The sequence below is a fragment of the Oncorhynchus nerka genome, linkage group LG8, assembly GCF_034236695.1.
Source record: "Oncorhynchus nerka isolate Pitt River linkage group LG8, Oner_Uvic_2.0, whole genome shotgun sequence".
Lineage (NCBI taxonomy): Eukaryota > Metazoa > Chordata > Actinopteri > Salmoniformes > Salmonidae > Oncorhynchus > Oncorhynchus nerka.
Genome location: NC_088403.1, coordinates 53871672 through 53885427, shown reverse-complemented (window position 1 = coordinate 53885427; position 13756 = coordinate 53871672). Strand labels below are relative to the sequence as shown.

Below are 13756 nucleotides of genomic sequence, written 5' to 3'. Positions count from 1 at the left end.
AAGCCTTGAGGAGGGCTAAGGAGGTAACATGGGCTGTTTAAGCCTGGAGGTATTTGCCAGAGCAAAACCCTTCTACTAATGACATGCGGCTCATACTGAGTTGTAGAAGCCTTGTTTCAGAGCACCGGGGTTAGCATCGGAGAGAGAGCTGGAGGGAAGAAATGATTGTAGGAGAAAGCAAAGGCAGATCAGGAAAAGATCCTAAACATGGGAGAAAGGAATGAGGGTCGGCAGGTAGCCTAGCAGTTAATTAATAAATAAAATAATGAAATAAATAATGAAATCAATCAAGAAAGAAAGAAATCAAAGAGAGAGCTTTACCCGAATAGCCTAGAGTAACACCACATCATTTACACAGCAACAGGGTAGAAGAGATATGGGGGAGGGACATTTAGCAGGAAGAGCAAATCAATAAAGTGGGCAGCAGAGCTGGGAGGGACTTGTTCTAAGTGGATTAGATGTAATGTGATCGATAGGTTATGGCTCCGAGTGAGGTATTCACTGCAGGCCCAACAGCATGCTACTGAGCAGCGCAGGGTTGTGGTTCACAATGAACAAAGCCTTCGCAGAATTCCTTGGCTAAATTCAGAACGAAGTTTCCTCTGTTACATTGGAACTACGAATAATTGTATTGTTGTTTAAAAAATAAATGTGAACCAACCATCTCTCTTTTGCGTTGAACATCGTGATACTGCACATAAAAACACACTTCATCCAAAGGACAACCATTCTTATATTGACTCCACCGACGGAGACTACTGGAATAAGCAGACTACTGGACTGCACTAACAAAATAGCTCTTTGTCAACCTAACCACAACAAAAGACATGGAAAGGTGGTGTCCTTAACACTGTGGGTCTGCAACGATTTAGTTTCCCGCTACTGGCATCCTCCCAGCCATCCTTTTCTGGCTATGAGCCCTGGGCCTGAAGCAGCTGTCACAGGAGTCTGGGGGTGACTTGACGGAGAGTCAGAGAGGGGTGGGCGGTGTGCCAACCCACAGGGGCAACTCCTGGCAGAGGAGAAGAAAGAATGGAGGGAGGAGGAGTAGAAGAGGGAGGAGAGGAAGGAGGGAGAAAAGGAGGAAAAGGGAGAAGGTGGAAGGAAAAGAGGGAGGGAGGGAGGTCCTGAGGTCAAACTGTGACCCGGAGGTCCTGAGGTCAAACTGTGACCCGGAGGTCCTGAGATCAAACTCACTGCCCTTGACCATGCCTCAAATGCAGCCAGCTGGAAACCCAGAGGCACACAGCTCCGACCGCTACCCCACACAGTGCAGCGTGACCAGCCGGCCAATGACCAGAGAAGACAACCGACCAACATTGACACCACGCCAACCTGGGAGGGAACACCTGTTTTTTGTTGACTCTCCCACTAACTGAGTCAAAATCTGACAGACGGACGGGAGGACGAGCGCAGACTGAGAAATGGTGGTCAGGGGACCACTGGTGGTCTGTGAAGCACGACGGCTGACCCCAATTATCGGGGTCAAAGAGCAGAGGGCCTTACAGGTAGTCCCCCGCCACCCCCTTAGGCCAAAAGCCCCCCCAGTCCACCCACACGCTTTGGGGCCAAACGTGTATTTTCACAGATCTTTTTTGCTCAATTAAACTTCAGAGGACAGCCTGCCACATCTCTTAGCTGAGGTCAAGACACCAGGACTATAAGCGATGTCTGGTTCTCGTAAAACAGAGCCGTCGTTTTAACATGGCAGAATGTATTAGATCCAGCACCTATCAAGATTGTAAAAAAAATGTTGAAGGAATAAATGGGGGAAGATTTAGAAAATGAAAACATAATGTTTTTACGGCCGCGTTAACTTTCAGCACCAGGATAACAGGGAAGAGAATTGAACCTTGGATCAACCAAGCCTGTTATTTTACTGGCTATGAGTTCAACTGTTTTTATCTTCAACATGGACTCGCAAATCACTGATTTTCTTTAAAGTAAAAAATAATCATATTGTGGGAAGATTTTCAACAAGAAAAATAATTATTGTTGAAAGGATCTACATCCAAAGCTAAAAGAGACAAGTCACCAGTTCCACAGACATCAGTACTCATTCGTAGGTAAAAACGTTGGAAGGACCTCAGCCAGTTATCTAAAAGAGAAGCACTCAGACAGCCCCTTCATGTATGAGACACTTCAATCATATTAAATAACTGGTCTTTTGAGGCTCTGAGTATATTTCATCAATAATGTTCCTCCGAGTCTAGAACAGAGCTAAACACAGAGTAGAAAAGGGTATTCCAGGCCGGATAAGAGATAAATACTACATAAATCATGCAGAATCTACTGAATCCTCTTACAAATCTGGCATTCAGAGCACAATTTTTTAGAAATGTTCCATTAGTCATCCCAATCACTGTTTATCTGCTAAAGGGACCCAGAGATTTATAAGAAATCTCTTGGAAATCACGAGCTTTGGGTTGAATAAATGAAATGCTCTCTTATTCTGAATATTTGAAGAAGTAAGTCTACAATTTATCCTCGACAGTTCATATATGGCAAGCAAAATGTTTGCGTGTGAAACAGTGATGACAAGTGAAATGAAACTGAGTGAACAGAGGCCCTATCTCCAAACATGTCCTGACAAATCAGACTGGTTATTATCCAAAATATTTTCTCTAGCCATGGAACTTGATATGCAGAATATGATACCAAAAATATTTGAAATTACAATATGAAACAGAAATGTCTGATGAACACAAGGTGGTTACTAGCAGCAGCGCATGGCGAAGGGTATTATGCCCATGCCAGTGAGTTTCCATTGAGAAAGACTGGCAGGTTGGCACAATGGCTTGCCCACTCCCTGCCCCCAACCCCCTCCCGCTGGCATTCATCTGGGCATGCACACGGGTGCTGCTAGGGCAGATTTTGCCCAGCTAAGCGCGTCTATGCACGACAACAACGGGTTGAGAAGCCTCTCTAGATTCACCCAACTCACTGAGCCAGGGACCTTTCTTTGGGCATTAGCCCGCAATGTTCATTATAGCACCAACTCATGTTTTTATATACAAAGTAGCATTTCATTTACATTACATAAGAAGCCATTAAGAAGCAGCTGGCACCACAACATTTCAGAGGGTTGCTGTTTAAACCGATTTGAATGCAGATACATATTCAAGAATATGGAATTGCATAATTCACCTAGGAGAACACTAAAGTCTGAATGGCATACAATCTAAATCAAATAAACCATGGAGCATATGACATCATTTTTCCTAACGACTAACGGAAACGGCATATTCTGTTGAAGTGGGGCAGCAGTTTGTTACTTTTTCTTTGTGTTTTGTTTGTTTGTTTGTTGCAGAAGAACAAAAGCATGGCGGTCCACATTCTGCCACTGTCAGAAACTTTCCAGCGTGCCCACTGCATTGCGGAGGCCAACCAACGAATCAAAGGCACGCTGGAGCAGACAAAGAGGGTTTGATGCCAACCTCGGAAACTCTAACAACCCTTACTGGCGTTTTCCCTGCCTGCCTGGCAGAGCGCAAACAAAATGGCACCCGCCTTGCACGCTACCACAATGTGGCGAGATTGTCTTGAAAGCTGGGCACTGGTAACGGTATGCCAAAGACCGCCCTTACGCTGTACTCGAAAATGTGTCCTACTTTTCTGGGCTATTAACAAACTGTTGGAAAATCTTTGAAAGTCTTGTTCAAATGAAACAGCTAACAAAATGTCTGTCCTTTTGCAAATGAAGATTCGATATGTGGTATCTAAGCTACTCAAAAAATTTATATGGTAAGCTGCCGATACAGGAAAAGCTGATTACCCTTCATCACTATTATTCACTTGGGAAAGATATTAATAACGGAAAAACATATTTTCAAATATTAGGATTCCCCAACTTGGCAACCATATGTATACACATCGCAAGTGGCAAATGCAACATACAGACTTAAAAAAATATATATATAAACCATTCAATTAAATTACCACAACCTGTGGTGTGCAGTATGCTTTGTAAATGATTATTCCTTACATATCAGCGGACCACATTTGAGACATTTTGAGGTGTGCTCTCTGATACTATTCAACTGTGGCAGATGCAAACTAGACATGAGAATCAGCAGCGCCCCACAAAAGACACAAAAGAGGGTCTGATGCCAACCATGGTGCCAGTGGCAACCATTATTGTCTCTCTGCTGAGCCTTCTGCTTCCCCTGGTACTTATCAAACACAAAATGGAGGCTCTGCCTTTCATGACAATGAGCTAGCTAAACTGTCTGCGTTTCTTCTCCAACAGTATTATGGTGGGTATCTTTCTGAATGTGTTGGCGTTATCGTAAGAGGATTTATTGTGGCCCAAGGTTGGACAGGGAGTTTTAAATAACTTTAAATGCAATCTAACAAAAGGTTAAGGAAATAGTTGTTAATGGCACAGAAAAGTTACAAGTGGCAAATACCTAAGAGAATGAATAACAAAACAACCAGAATTTGCCAGAATATATATAGCAACGTCTTGTAAAATGATATATATTTGGTCTGAGAAAATGACTGTTCTTGCTAGTTTCATCTTCTTAGAACTATATAAAGATCACTCTCTAGCATAACATCAAGAAATACTATGACTATGTTTGAGTTTATAGGCATTAAGTTAATTTCTGTAATAGTTTTCATTCTATTTTAAAAATCCAATACATTTACATTTTCTTACCCAACAAATCATGTAATGTATATTTTGCCAATGTATCTACTGTATTTATGCACTATTTGTGAAATTATGTCAATTTGATTACTTGACTATATGCTGAGATTGAAGTAACACATTTGTTCATTTTACATTTGTCTCCAAACCACATTTTTCAGTAAAAATCTAATGTAGGAACTCCTTGTTACAAAAACTAGATTAAATATCTAATCAAAAAATCAAAACTGATATCAACATTTGTCAGGAAAAAATAAATACTGTACATCCATTAAAAAAAACGTACATTTCTCTCTTTCCCTAAATCCCCTTTTTAAAACCATAAAGTCTCATCCGTCACATCAAATTATGTTCTAATTTCTATTATGTTCAATCATCCAAAAGTGTACAATACATTTTGTGAACACATAAGTTGTCGGCACTTTAATGTAGTAAGTCTTTGTAAAGAGACCTTGTGTGTGCCTAAAAAACACAGCATTCACAACTGCACCGGTATCAAACCAATCAGAAGAGAAAAGCAACGCAACACACACTATCTTGTCTTCTATCGTCTGTGTGCGCAAATTATGTGTGAATGTTATATTATGGTTTTTATACTGGTTATATTGTATTGTATAAAAAAATGAAAAGCCTGATTGCACATGTGGCCTTTTTTTTCTTTCACGAAAGACCTTCTGAAGCCACCATAGCTGAGAGACTCCAACCACCCTCCAATGAGGCGGCCAAGATGGCAGCAGATATGACCCATGACCTTGGCCAACCCCTAACTCCACCCACCCAACCAGTGATTCACACAGTAATTCAACCTACCTTGGTCCTGGACATAGTATGCTAGAAACAAGTCGAGCTCCTTGACCGACACTGTAATGTGATGCGGCTGGACGCAAAGTGCTGGGTTGGTGCAATGCGGCGACTTGACGAGGCGCTCTCCGTCTGTACTTTCCAACGGGATGCCTTTGAACAGGATGACCATGACCAGGTCTAGGCGCCACACCTTGTCGGCCTGCCGCAAACAGTCGATCCGGCGGATCTTGCCCTTCTGGTCGGGGTTGGAGAGGACGCAGCACGGGTGTTTCTTGCCTGTCACGCTGAGCACAAAGTCCTCGCGGTACTCCTGGCGGATGTCCTTGCGGAGCTTGGCGAGGAGCCTGGAGGCCCACTTCTGCTTGATCTCGGGCTTCTCGCTGAGCAGTTCGTCCTTGACCGCACGCTCCTCATCCTTGGACATCCGCTTCTCATGCTTCTTGAAGTACTTGCGTTTCCTCGCCTGGAGGTTGAACCACGTGTAGGCGATGGCACGGACGTGAGGGAGAAGTGCCTCGATGAAGGGATGAAATTCATCCTGAAAGGCAGGGGGGAAGGGAAGACAGAGGAAAAGAAACAGAGAAGTCATGTCAAGTGGCTTTTTCCCCAAAACGTTCCCATTCGATAAGCCAGAAGTCACCCTGAACAAAAAATAAATAGACAATACACACATCCACCTTGTTACAGAATACCTTATATACAAAAGTTGACATTAGGCATTTTGTGGTTAAAATACAGTAAAATTATAACAACTAAATTAAAACAATTCTGTACTGGAGACAAACCACAATGTCATGACTGTCACATATTGACTCCTATAAGACAGTCAAGTCTATCTGGTCTGAGAGTTTACAGCACAAATCTGTTCAGAAAAAAAGAAGAAACACCATCATTAACACCAGTTTTACCATCTTAAATACGGCTGGGGTTACATCTGAGAAATAACAATCTAGGTTGCTGAAGACATGAGGATGCCACGGTGTTTATTACAACGCAAACACCACAATAGAGCAAAGCCCACATTAGAATGTAGTCTGGTGCTGTTCCCGTTTCCCTTTCAACATGCACTGACTAAGATTTCTGGGAAGCCCACATTAGAATGTAGTCTGGTGCTGTTCCCATCTCCCCCAAACAAGCTCTGATTAAGACTGCTGGGAAGCTCACATTAGAATGTAGTCTGGTGCTGTTTCCGTCTCCCCCAAACAAGCTCTGACTAAGACTTCTGGAAAGCCCACATTAGAATGTAGTCTGGTGCTGTTCCCATCTCCCCCAAACAAGCTCTGACTAAGACTGCTGGGAAGCTCACATTAGAATGTAGTCTGATGCTGTTTCCGTCTCCCCCAAACAAGCTCTGACTAAGACTTCTGGAAAGCCCACATTAGAATGTAGTCTGGTGCTGTTTCCGTCTCCCCCAAACAAGCTCTGACTAAGACTTCTGGAAAGCCCACATTAGAATGTAGTCTGGTGCTGTTCCCGTTTCCCCCGCACATGCTCTAAGACTGCTGGAAAGCCCAGTTAGAATGTAGTCTGATGCTGTTCCCGTTTCCCCCGAACATGCTCTCACTAACACTGCTGGGAAGCCCAGATTAGAATGTAGTCTGGTGCTGTTCCCGTTTCCCCCGAACATGCTCTCACTAACACTGCTGGGAAGCCCAGATTAGAATGTAGTCTGGTGCTGTTCCCGTTTCCCCCGAACATGCTCTCACTAACACTGCTGGGAAGCCCAGATTAGAATGTAGTCTGGTGCTGTTCCCATTTCCCCCGAACATGCTCTGACTAAGACTGCTGGGTAGTTGGCACGAGGATCATGCCCCCTCACACTTGCATTTCTCTTATCAAACCGTCCACATTCCAACATGTATTTGCCCTTCGCTGGAAGTGGAGAAACGATAGTCTAGAAGGGGGGACTGGAGTGTAGTCAAAAATGCTGATAGCCGTTATGAACATTGGTTTGGGACTAGGTTTGCAGTCCTGCGCCATGTCCCTTAATGTGTTTTCATAGATGCATGGCACTTACTCCGAGTCATTCCTAAATCTAACCAAGGTTGACAATGAAAATGGCATCTTGGCACAACCTGCACATTCTTTCTAGTTCCTCTGCTCCTTTAATAAGGGGGGGATTGAAATGCCTTGTGCTAAGCAGAAATGAAATCCTTTCTAAATCCACTTTAGGTGGGTAGGTTAGATTTGTTTTTCCTCACAAACGTAGGCCTGTCTATAGGTAGCTTGTTTGACTGCAAAGTGCAATGCCAAGGAGCATGTAATTTTGACTAAGACAAATTATTCTGAAAAGTATTAGGTGTTAATAATTCAAAGGAACTTGTTTTTTACTATTTATAAAACCAACTTTATTGCAAATACTTTTAAGTTGAGACAAATCTATGGGCAGCCTAAAGTGTTTTAATACACTTTTAACATAAACAATAAATAACAAAGCAATCTCATATTATACCTGTTTGGACTTCAGAATGTTTAAGTCATTAACATATCAAACTCAAAAATTGTGAGATGGCTCTTTTGAAAAAGGCTTTGGAGCACTTAAACCACATATTGTTCTTTGTGTAGGCAGGCAGACTCGCTCTGGGAAAACCACAGAGATCCACTCCCTCCTGTATCTATGCTCTCATGCTACCCGCATGGTGTTGCTCAGAGGAAGCCACATCGTTGATCTGCACTGTCATGTGCCAATAAAACGTGACTTTGGGCGCTGAACTAAAACACTGAAGCAAAATCGATCATTAATAACAACTCATTACATTTTTAACAAAGTATGAACTGATGTTGTTATAGCCCTTTTGCTTCAGAAGGTGAGTTTCTGAAAGATAAAAAGCAACGTTTTTTGAGTATGTAGAAGGAAAAAGTGTAATATAGTCAATATTGCTGTGAAGTGATAGTACATTTTAAGCAAGACATTAGTTATTATAAAAGTAACGTTAGTTTTTAATAATATTGCCAATAACTGTTTATACAGTAACAGTAAGATATATATATATATATATATATATATTGTATTTACACAGCAACCAATTAAAACTCAGAAACGTCTTCCCTTCATATAAGAAAGTAAGCCTAGTTTGCACTAGAATTAAGGTTTCGCTATGCAACATTACTAAGGTAAGCCTTGGAATTGCATGTGATGCTGTGTAAGACAAATGAGTTGGCAAGGGCCTTGTGCAGTGAACTTCAGTTGAGGCCATAAAAGCCCAATCCTCTTAAGCACAAACTAAACCACATCTCAGTCAATCACTTACTTATGCCAAGTAAAATATAAACAGTCAAACTGAGTCAGCCAAAAGCCATGCTACTCTGTCTAACCACTGAATCAACCATTATCATTGTTTTCATCTTCATTCACTGCAAGTGGCTCCCATGCAGCTCAACTGAGTGAAACGCTCTCCTGACACGCACTATGATTATTTTAATTTTATAATATTACCAGGCCATAACCAAATTGTGGTAATCTAAATATAAATAATAATAATATAATTTGGTTAAAGGGTAATCTGTTGATTTGTTTCAGTTTACACATGAGACACGGGACAAAGGAATGTCGTTTTGCATCATTTAATCTGATAGCATGATTATGATCACGGCATTTTGGAAGATGACTTTTACTGTAGTTTATGTCGAATACACACGGTGGTACTATACATACTCTTTTGGGGGGGGTTCTCTCTCACTGGTAACACACATGTTCTTTCTAACTCAAAATTAACTTGTCATCCTATAATACAACCTATTTCGTGCACTTTTAATCAACACACGTAAGGCCAGGTGAAAACCATTTCCATACCAAAAGTTACATAAAACCAATGGCTGCTACAAAATATAAGCAGTATATGAACTATAGTTTTATACAAAACACGACCATTTTCAAAGCATTGTTTTGTCGATAGTCGCCTGGTAGTGCAAGTGACTATCATATAACTAAGATAGACCGACTCAATAAATTGCGCGGCACTTGCGTATATAATAGAGGCACATAATCGATAATAAGAAATCAAAACTTAAAATCATTCCATATACCTGAGTAAGACAAATCGGAGAGTACATCATGAGCCAGCAGTGTACACAAAATAGGTACTTCGATTGATTCTTCTGAATGCCAGGTATAGGCTACCACTTTATCGCGCCATTCCTCCTTGCCCGTAAAGCACCATGCAAGATTGTGGAGAAGTTATCCGCGCAAAGGTGTTATACAAGAACATCAGTTAGATTGTGGAGGTCCAAACAGTCCTCTGTTCTCAGTTTAAATGGAGACGATATGGCAGACAGGCTATTATTTTCCAAAGCAGCACATTGAATCCCTATATGGTTATCTCAATCCGAGCCGGTGAATGAAGTTAAAAAGAAAACCCGATTTTCTGGAACAGTGCGCTTTATAATGTGAGAAGTTAATTCATGAAAGTATTGTGAAAATTATAGAAAGCGCTGAATTTCAGATTCCACACTCTTCTTGCTCAAACTTGATAGCCTATAATATCGACCTGTACACCCTCAGTCTGCACGATACTAACAAATCCGTCCCCAATATGTTTTCTCTCACTTAATTACACAGTCATAGTCTATACTCCTCCTCCTCCAACAAACGCATTCCATTTCCACTAGCCCACCTTTTCGTCTCCCTCAGAAAACACAGCATAAAACGACCCCCCCCCCCCCTCCCTCTCTCTCTCTTGCTGTATGAGTTATGATTTTATGAGCGGAAGACTTTGGACCAGCGCCCCGTTCAAAAAGAATCGCAATGGAAAATTCCCCTCACAAATACAGTAAGGACTCGAGACATTATTCGAACTCTTGTTTTACATGCAGCTTTAACCGGTCGATCATTTTCCTTTACAGTATACGGGCATATGTAACAGAAAATCCAATAGAAATGTCCAATATAGCGTGTAATAAACTTCTAAAATGCATTTCTCACTCAATCCACAATATATACAATGGCCCCCTCTACTTACAATACATGTTGAAATTGCAACAAAAGTAGCTTGATTTGCCTTGATGGCACACCTTTAATAAAACTGAAAATAGTTCAGAATTTCAAGTAACCTAATTCTTATTGCCTGATACCTCTGGCTCCCCACCCGTTTCTACAAAAAGCTCATTGAAAGACCTGAAGAAATGTAACCACTCTCAAATTCATAGACTGAGCTATGGATACAAGGACTGGCCATCCATGATATCAACATGATAGTTTAAACCATGTTTTGAGGTTATATAATGCTTGTTTACATGGACATTATTTACAAACATTGGAGTAAAAACATCTTTAGGGTTCTGGGTTTTGATGAGGCACGACAGTTGAACTAAGCTCGTGAGGCATTTATAAAGTATATTCTTCAGGGAATCAATGGGTACATATCATTAATTTATATGTCCAAAAAAATGGATGTAGCAACTGTATATTGCCACTTTAAATGTCGGCAAATATATAGCATTTGGCCTTTCTAAACTATGCCAGTTACAGGAAACTGTTCATACATACCGTGGTATGTCACGGTGGCGCATGGTTCTGATGTAATTTGGATAAACAGTGGAGTGGTTCCAAAACTCTGACACACCTGAGGTCATTACAATTTCCGCATGACCCACCACATAAACGAGACAACAAAATTTTCCAACACCACAACAACATTTTCCAACACCACAACTCATAGCTACGACCTATGAGGTTCGGACAGATCCACCATTTAGGAACTACTGGAACAGCGCAGAGGACAGGAGCAGCCTGTCAACGACTCTTCGCTTCAACTCCACAGTAATATACATGTACTGGCCTAAAATACAATTTGGTGGTCAAACAAATAGTAAATAATGTTTCATTTTTAATCCTGAGAGAGAAAAATGCGATTATGTGTAAAACTATTCTCGACTACTTCGCCAATGGCCCGTAACCTGTTTTTCATTGCACGCCGGAGGAACATCGTGTTGTTAACCTTTTCCTTTTCACGGAAGTTACGGCTCATTATTGGACTATATAGCAATTATATAAATATGGTGTAAATTAGAACAATTATCCCTACAAATGTGCACTTTTTCGTTCGCAGAAAACCAGACATTGTTGTTAACGCCTTGCCTCTGTAATCTCCTATAGAATTGCTCCATACATTACGAATCAAGTTCATTGCCAACAAAGGGGGCAGGGGAGGTTAACGCAGTATGTGTGCCAATACATTTTCTTTGGGCGCTCCTCCGACCAATGAAAAGCATTTGCATATCTGTTAACGGGACTTGTCCAGTTGTCATTGACATAATTCTATTCCTGCTCAACCAGACCGGGTTGCAGTGAAGAGCAAGTCAACAGTAGGAAAAGGCGATGTTGTAACAGTTGTAAAATTACACGTGATTGCAATAATAATCTACGTTCACGTACCATTGCACTGTATTGCATGGATTTAAAGGGGGATCCTGGAACCTGGGTGAAACACAAGCCGGTGCCTTCACATTTCTCACGTTCAACTTTGTGCTTTTCAGGCTTTTTTTTCTTGATAGTGCTTGCAACAAAAAAACAACGGAAGAGAATTCTTGGCAGAAATGCGCGTAAAATCAAGTCGCCCCCCCAAAAAAATCGTCCTTCCTCTTCACGTCTTACTTTTGGATAGCTTTTGGGTTGTTCGGTTGTTGTTGAATGCGATCCAGAAGAGGCTGAGTTTTCGGAACTGGGCAGGTCTACGCCTCACTTTCCCCTATCTGACTGCCTTCTCTGTGCCGCTCTGCGCAGCCAAAGAGAGCTCCGCACTAGAACTTGGATTCTCGCCTCTCATTGGCCAGTGCCGCGGCGGCCTCTCGACTCCGCTTGTAGACCCCTCACTTCCGCTCGCTACTCAGTGTTTGTGGCAATACATCACAGGCTGCAAACTGCTAGACTGGCAGAAGTTGTGGTTATTCAGTGGTTATAGATTTGAGTTAATTTATGTTATCTGTGGTTACAAGGAAACCTAATATATATTTGTAGTTATTATGTCAATTAGACATATAATCATAACACAATGTTATTATATTATAGGCTATAGCCTACTGGTCACTAATAATAAACTCTTTATGAAATTGATTTTAATAGGAGTACTATTATTAGCATATTACCATGATTATTATACCAGGTACTTTTTTGTTTTTACAGCCCATCATTTATAATAGTTATCAAATTGTACCAAAGGCTACCAACAGTGTGGCTACTGTCGTTAATTGATTTGAACTAGGCTTAAAGAACGACTCTTGGTGAAGTATTTCCTTAATACGCAAATCCTTCATATTCTATATGAGGCAATTGCATCAATTCTCTGGACCAACACAGTAGAGAAGGTCAGGCTTGGGTGAATCCAAATGATAATGGATAATGGACTGTGACAGGATTTATACAGTCCACAGACTCTGCATTTTGTTTTATACATTGCCATTGTAGTTCAATATTTTATCATTAAAAATGCTTAATGAATGATTGGCTAAGTGAATATAGCCCCAGAGGACGCGACATAAATACAAATGCCCAACAGAACGTGGATATGGCCTAGAGAGGTCACTGAATCTAACCGTCTAATATACTAAAGCTGATTAGAAAGTTATTTATTTGTTCTATATAACTTGTATATCTCCGAAATGAAAACAAATATGTATATGCTATATAATTTAAGTGTTTTGCACAGACAATCAATGCAATAATATTCAATTTTCCAATTAACATTGATTGTTCAGAAATACCGTTATAAGAGCAAATTAGGCTGCTTTATTCAAGTCATTGTCCTTGATATAGTCCCTGACATGCATGCAGGGGAAGAATGCACTCTGCAAAAACTCAGAGGCAAATTAACTAAACTAGCGCTATATGTTATAACATGTGCTCCCAAAATGTATGCCTATCTGTCAAACACATGTTTTACGATAAATAGGTTATCGGTAATTAAGAACTTTTACCATTGTCCTCATCTGATTTCAACGCCTAAGCTTCTATTTTTAAAGCAGTCCTTCCCTTCTTACGAAGAGGGAACTGGTGTATAATTCGACACCAAGCACGAAGAAAGGTTGTCAACCGAAACGTCGAAGACTGCATGATCCCTTTGGTGGTGCACTGAGTCCTCTGAGAGTGAACTTGAGAACATAGGTTATTTCATGAGAGAAAATGTGAGTTTTCATACGGCCTCTTCCACAGTAGGCTCCTCTATTAGAAATGCTGTGTGTTTTGACACTCTCTAGATAACTTTTGATTTGGAGTATTTTTGGCACGCAATTATTTCTCGAGAAATGCATGAATAAGGTGCGACAAAATCTTAAGACGTGGCCGAAATAACATTTTCAGAACTTTTG

At 41.0% G+C, this 13756-nt stretch overlaps 1 protein-coding gene across 1 annotated transcript in view; it reads right to left on the bottom strand.

Annotated features, from left to right (window-relative positions):
- The window catches only part of LOC115133563 (nuclear factor 1 B-type-like), a 105667-nt gene extending 93480 nt beyond the window's left edge, over window positions 1–12187 (bottom strand). The window contains 2 exon segments of the mRNA XM_029666945.2: window positions 5462–5993; window positions 11829–12187. Coding sequence (XP_029522805.2) covers window positions 5462–5993; window positions 11829–11846 — 550 coding nt within the window. The 5' untranslated portion in view covers window positions 11847–12187.
- Between the last annotated feature and the right edge of the window lie 1569 nt (window positions 12188–13756).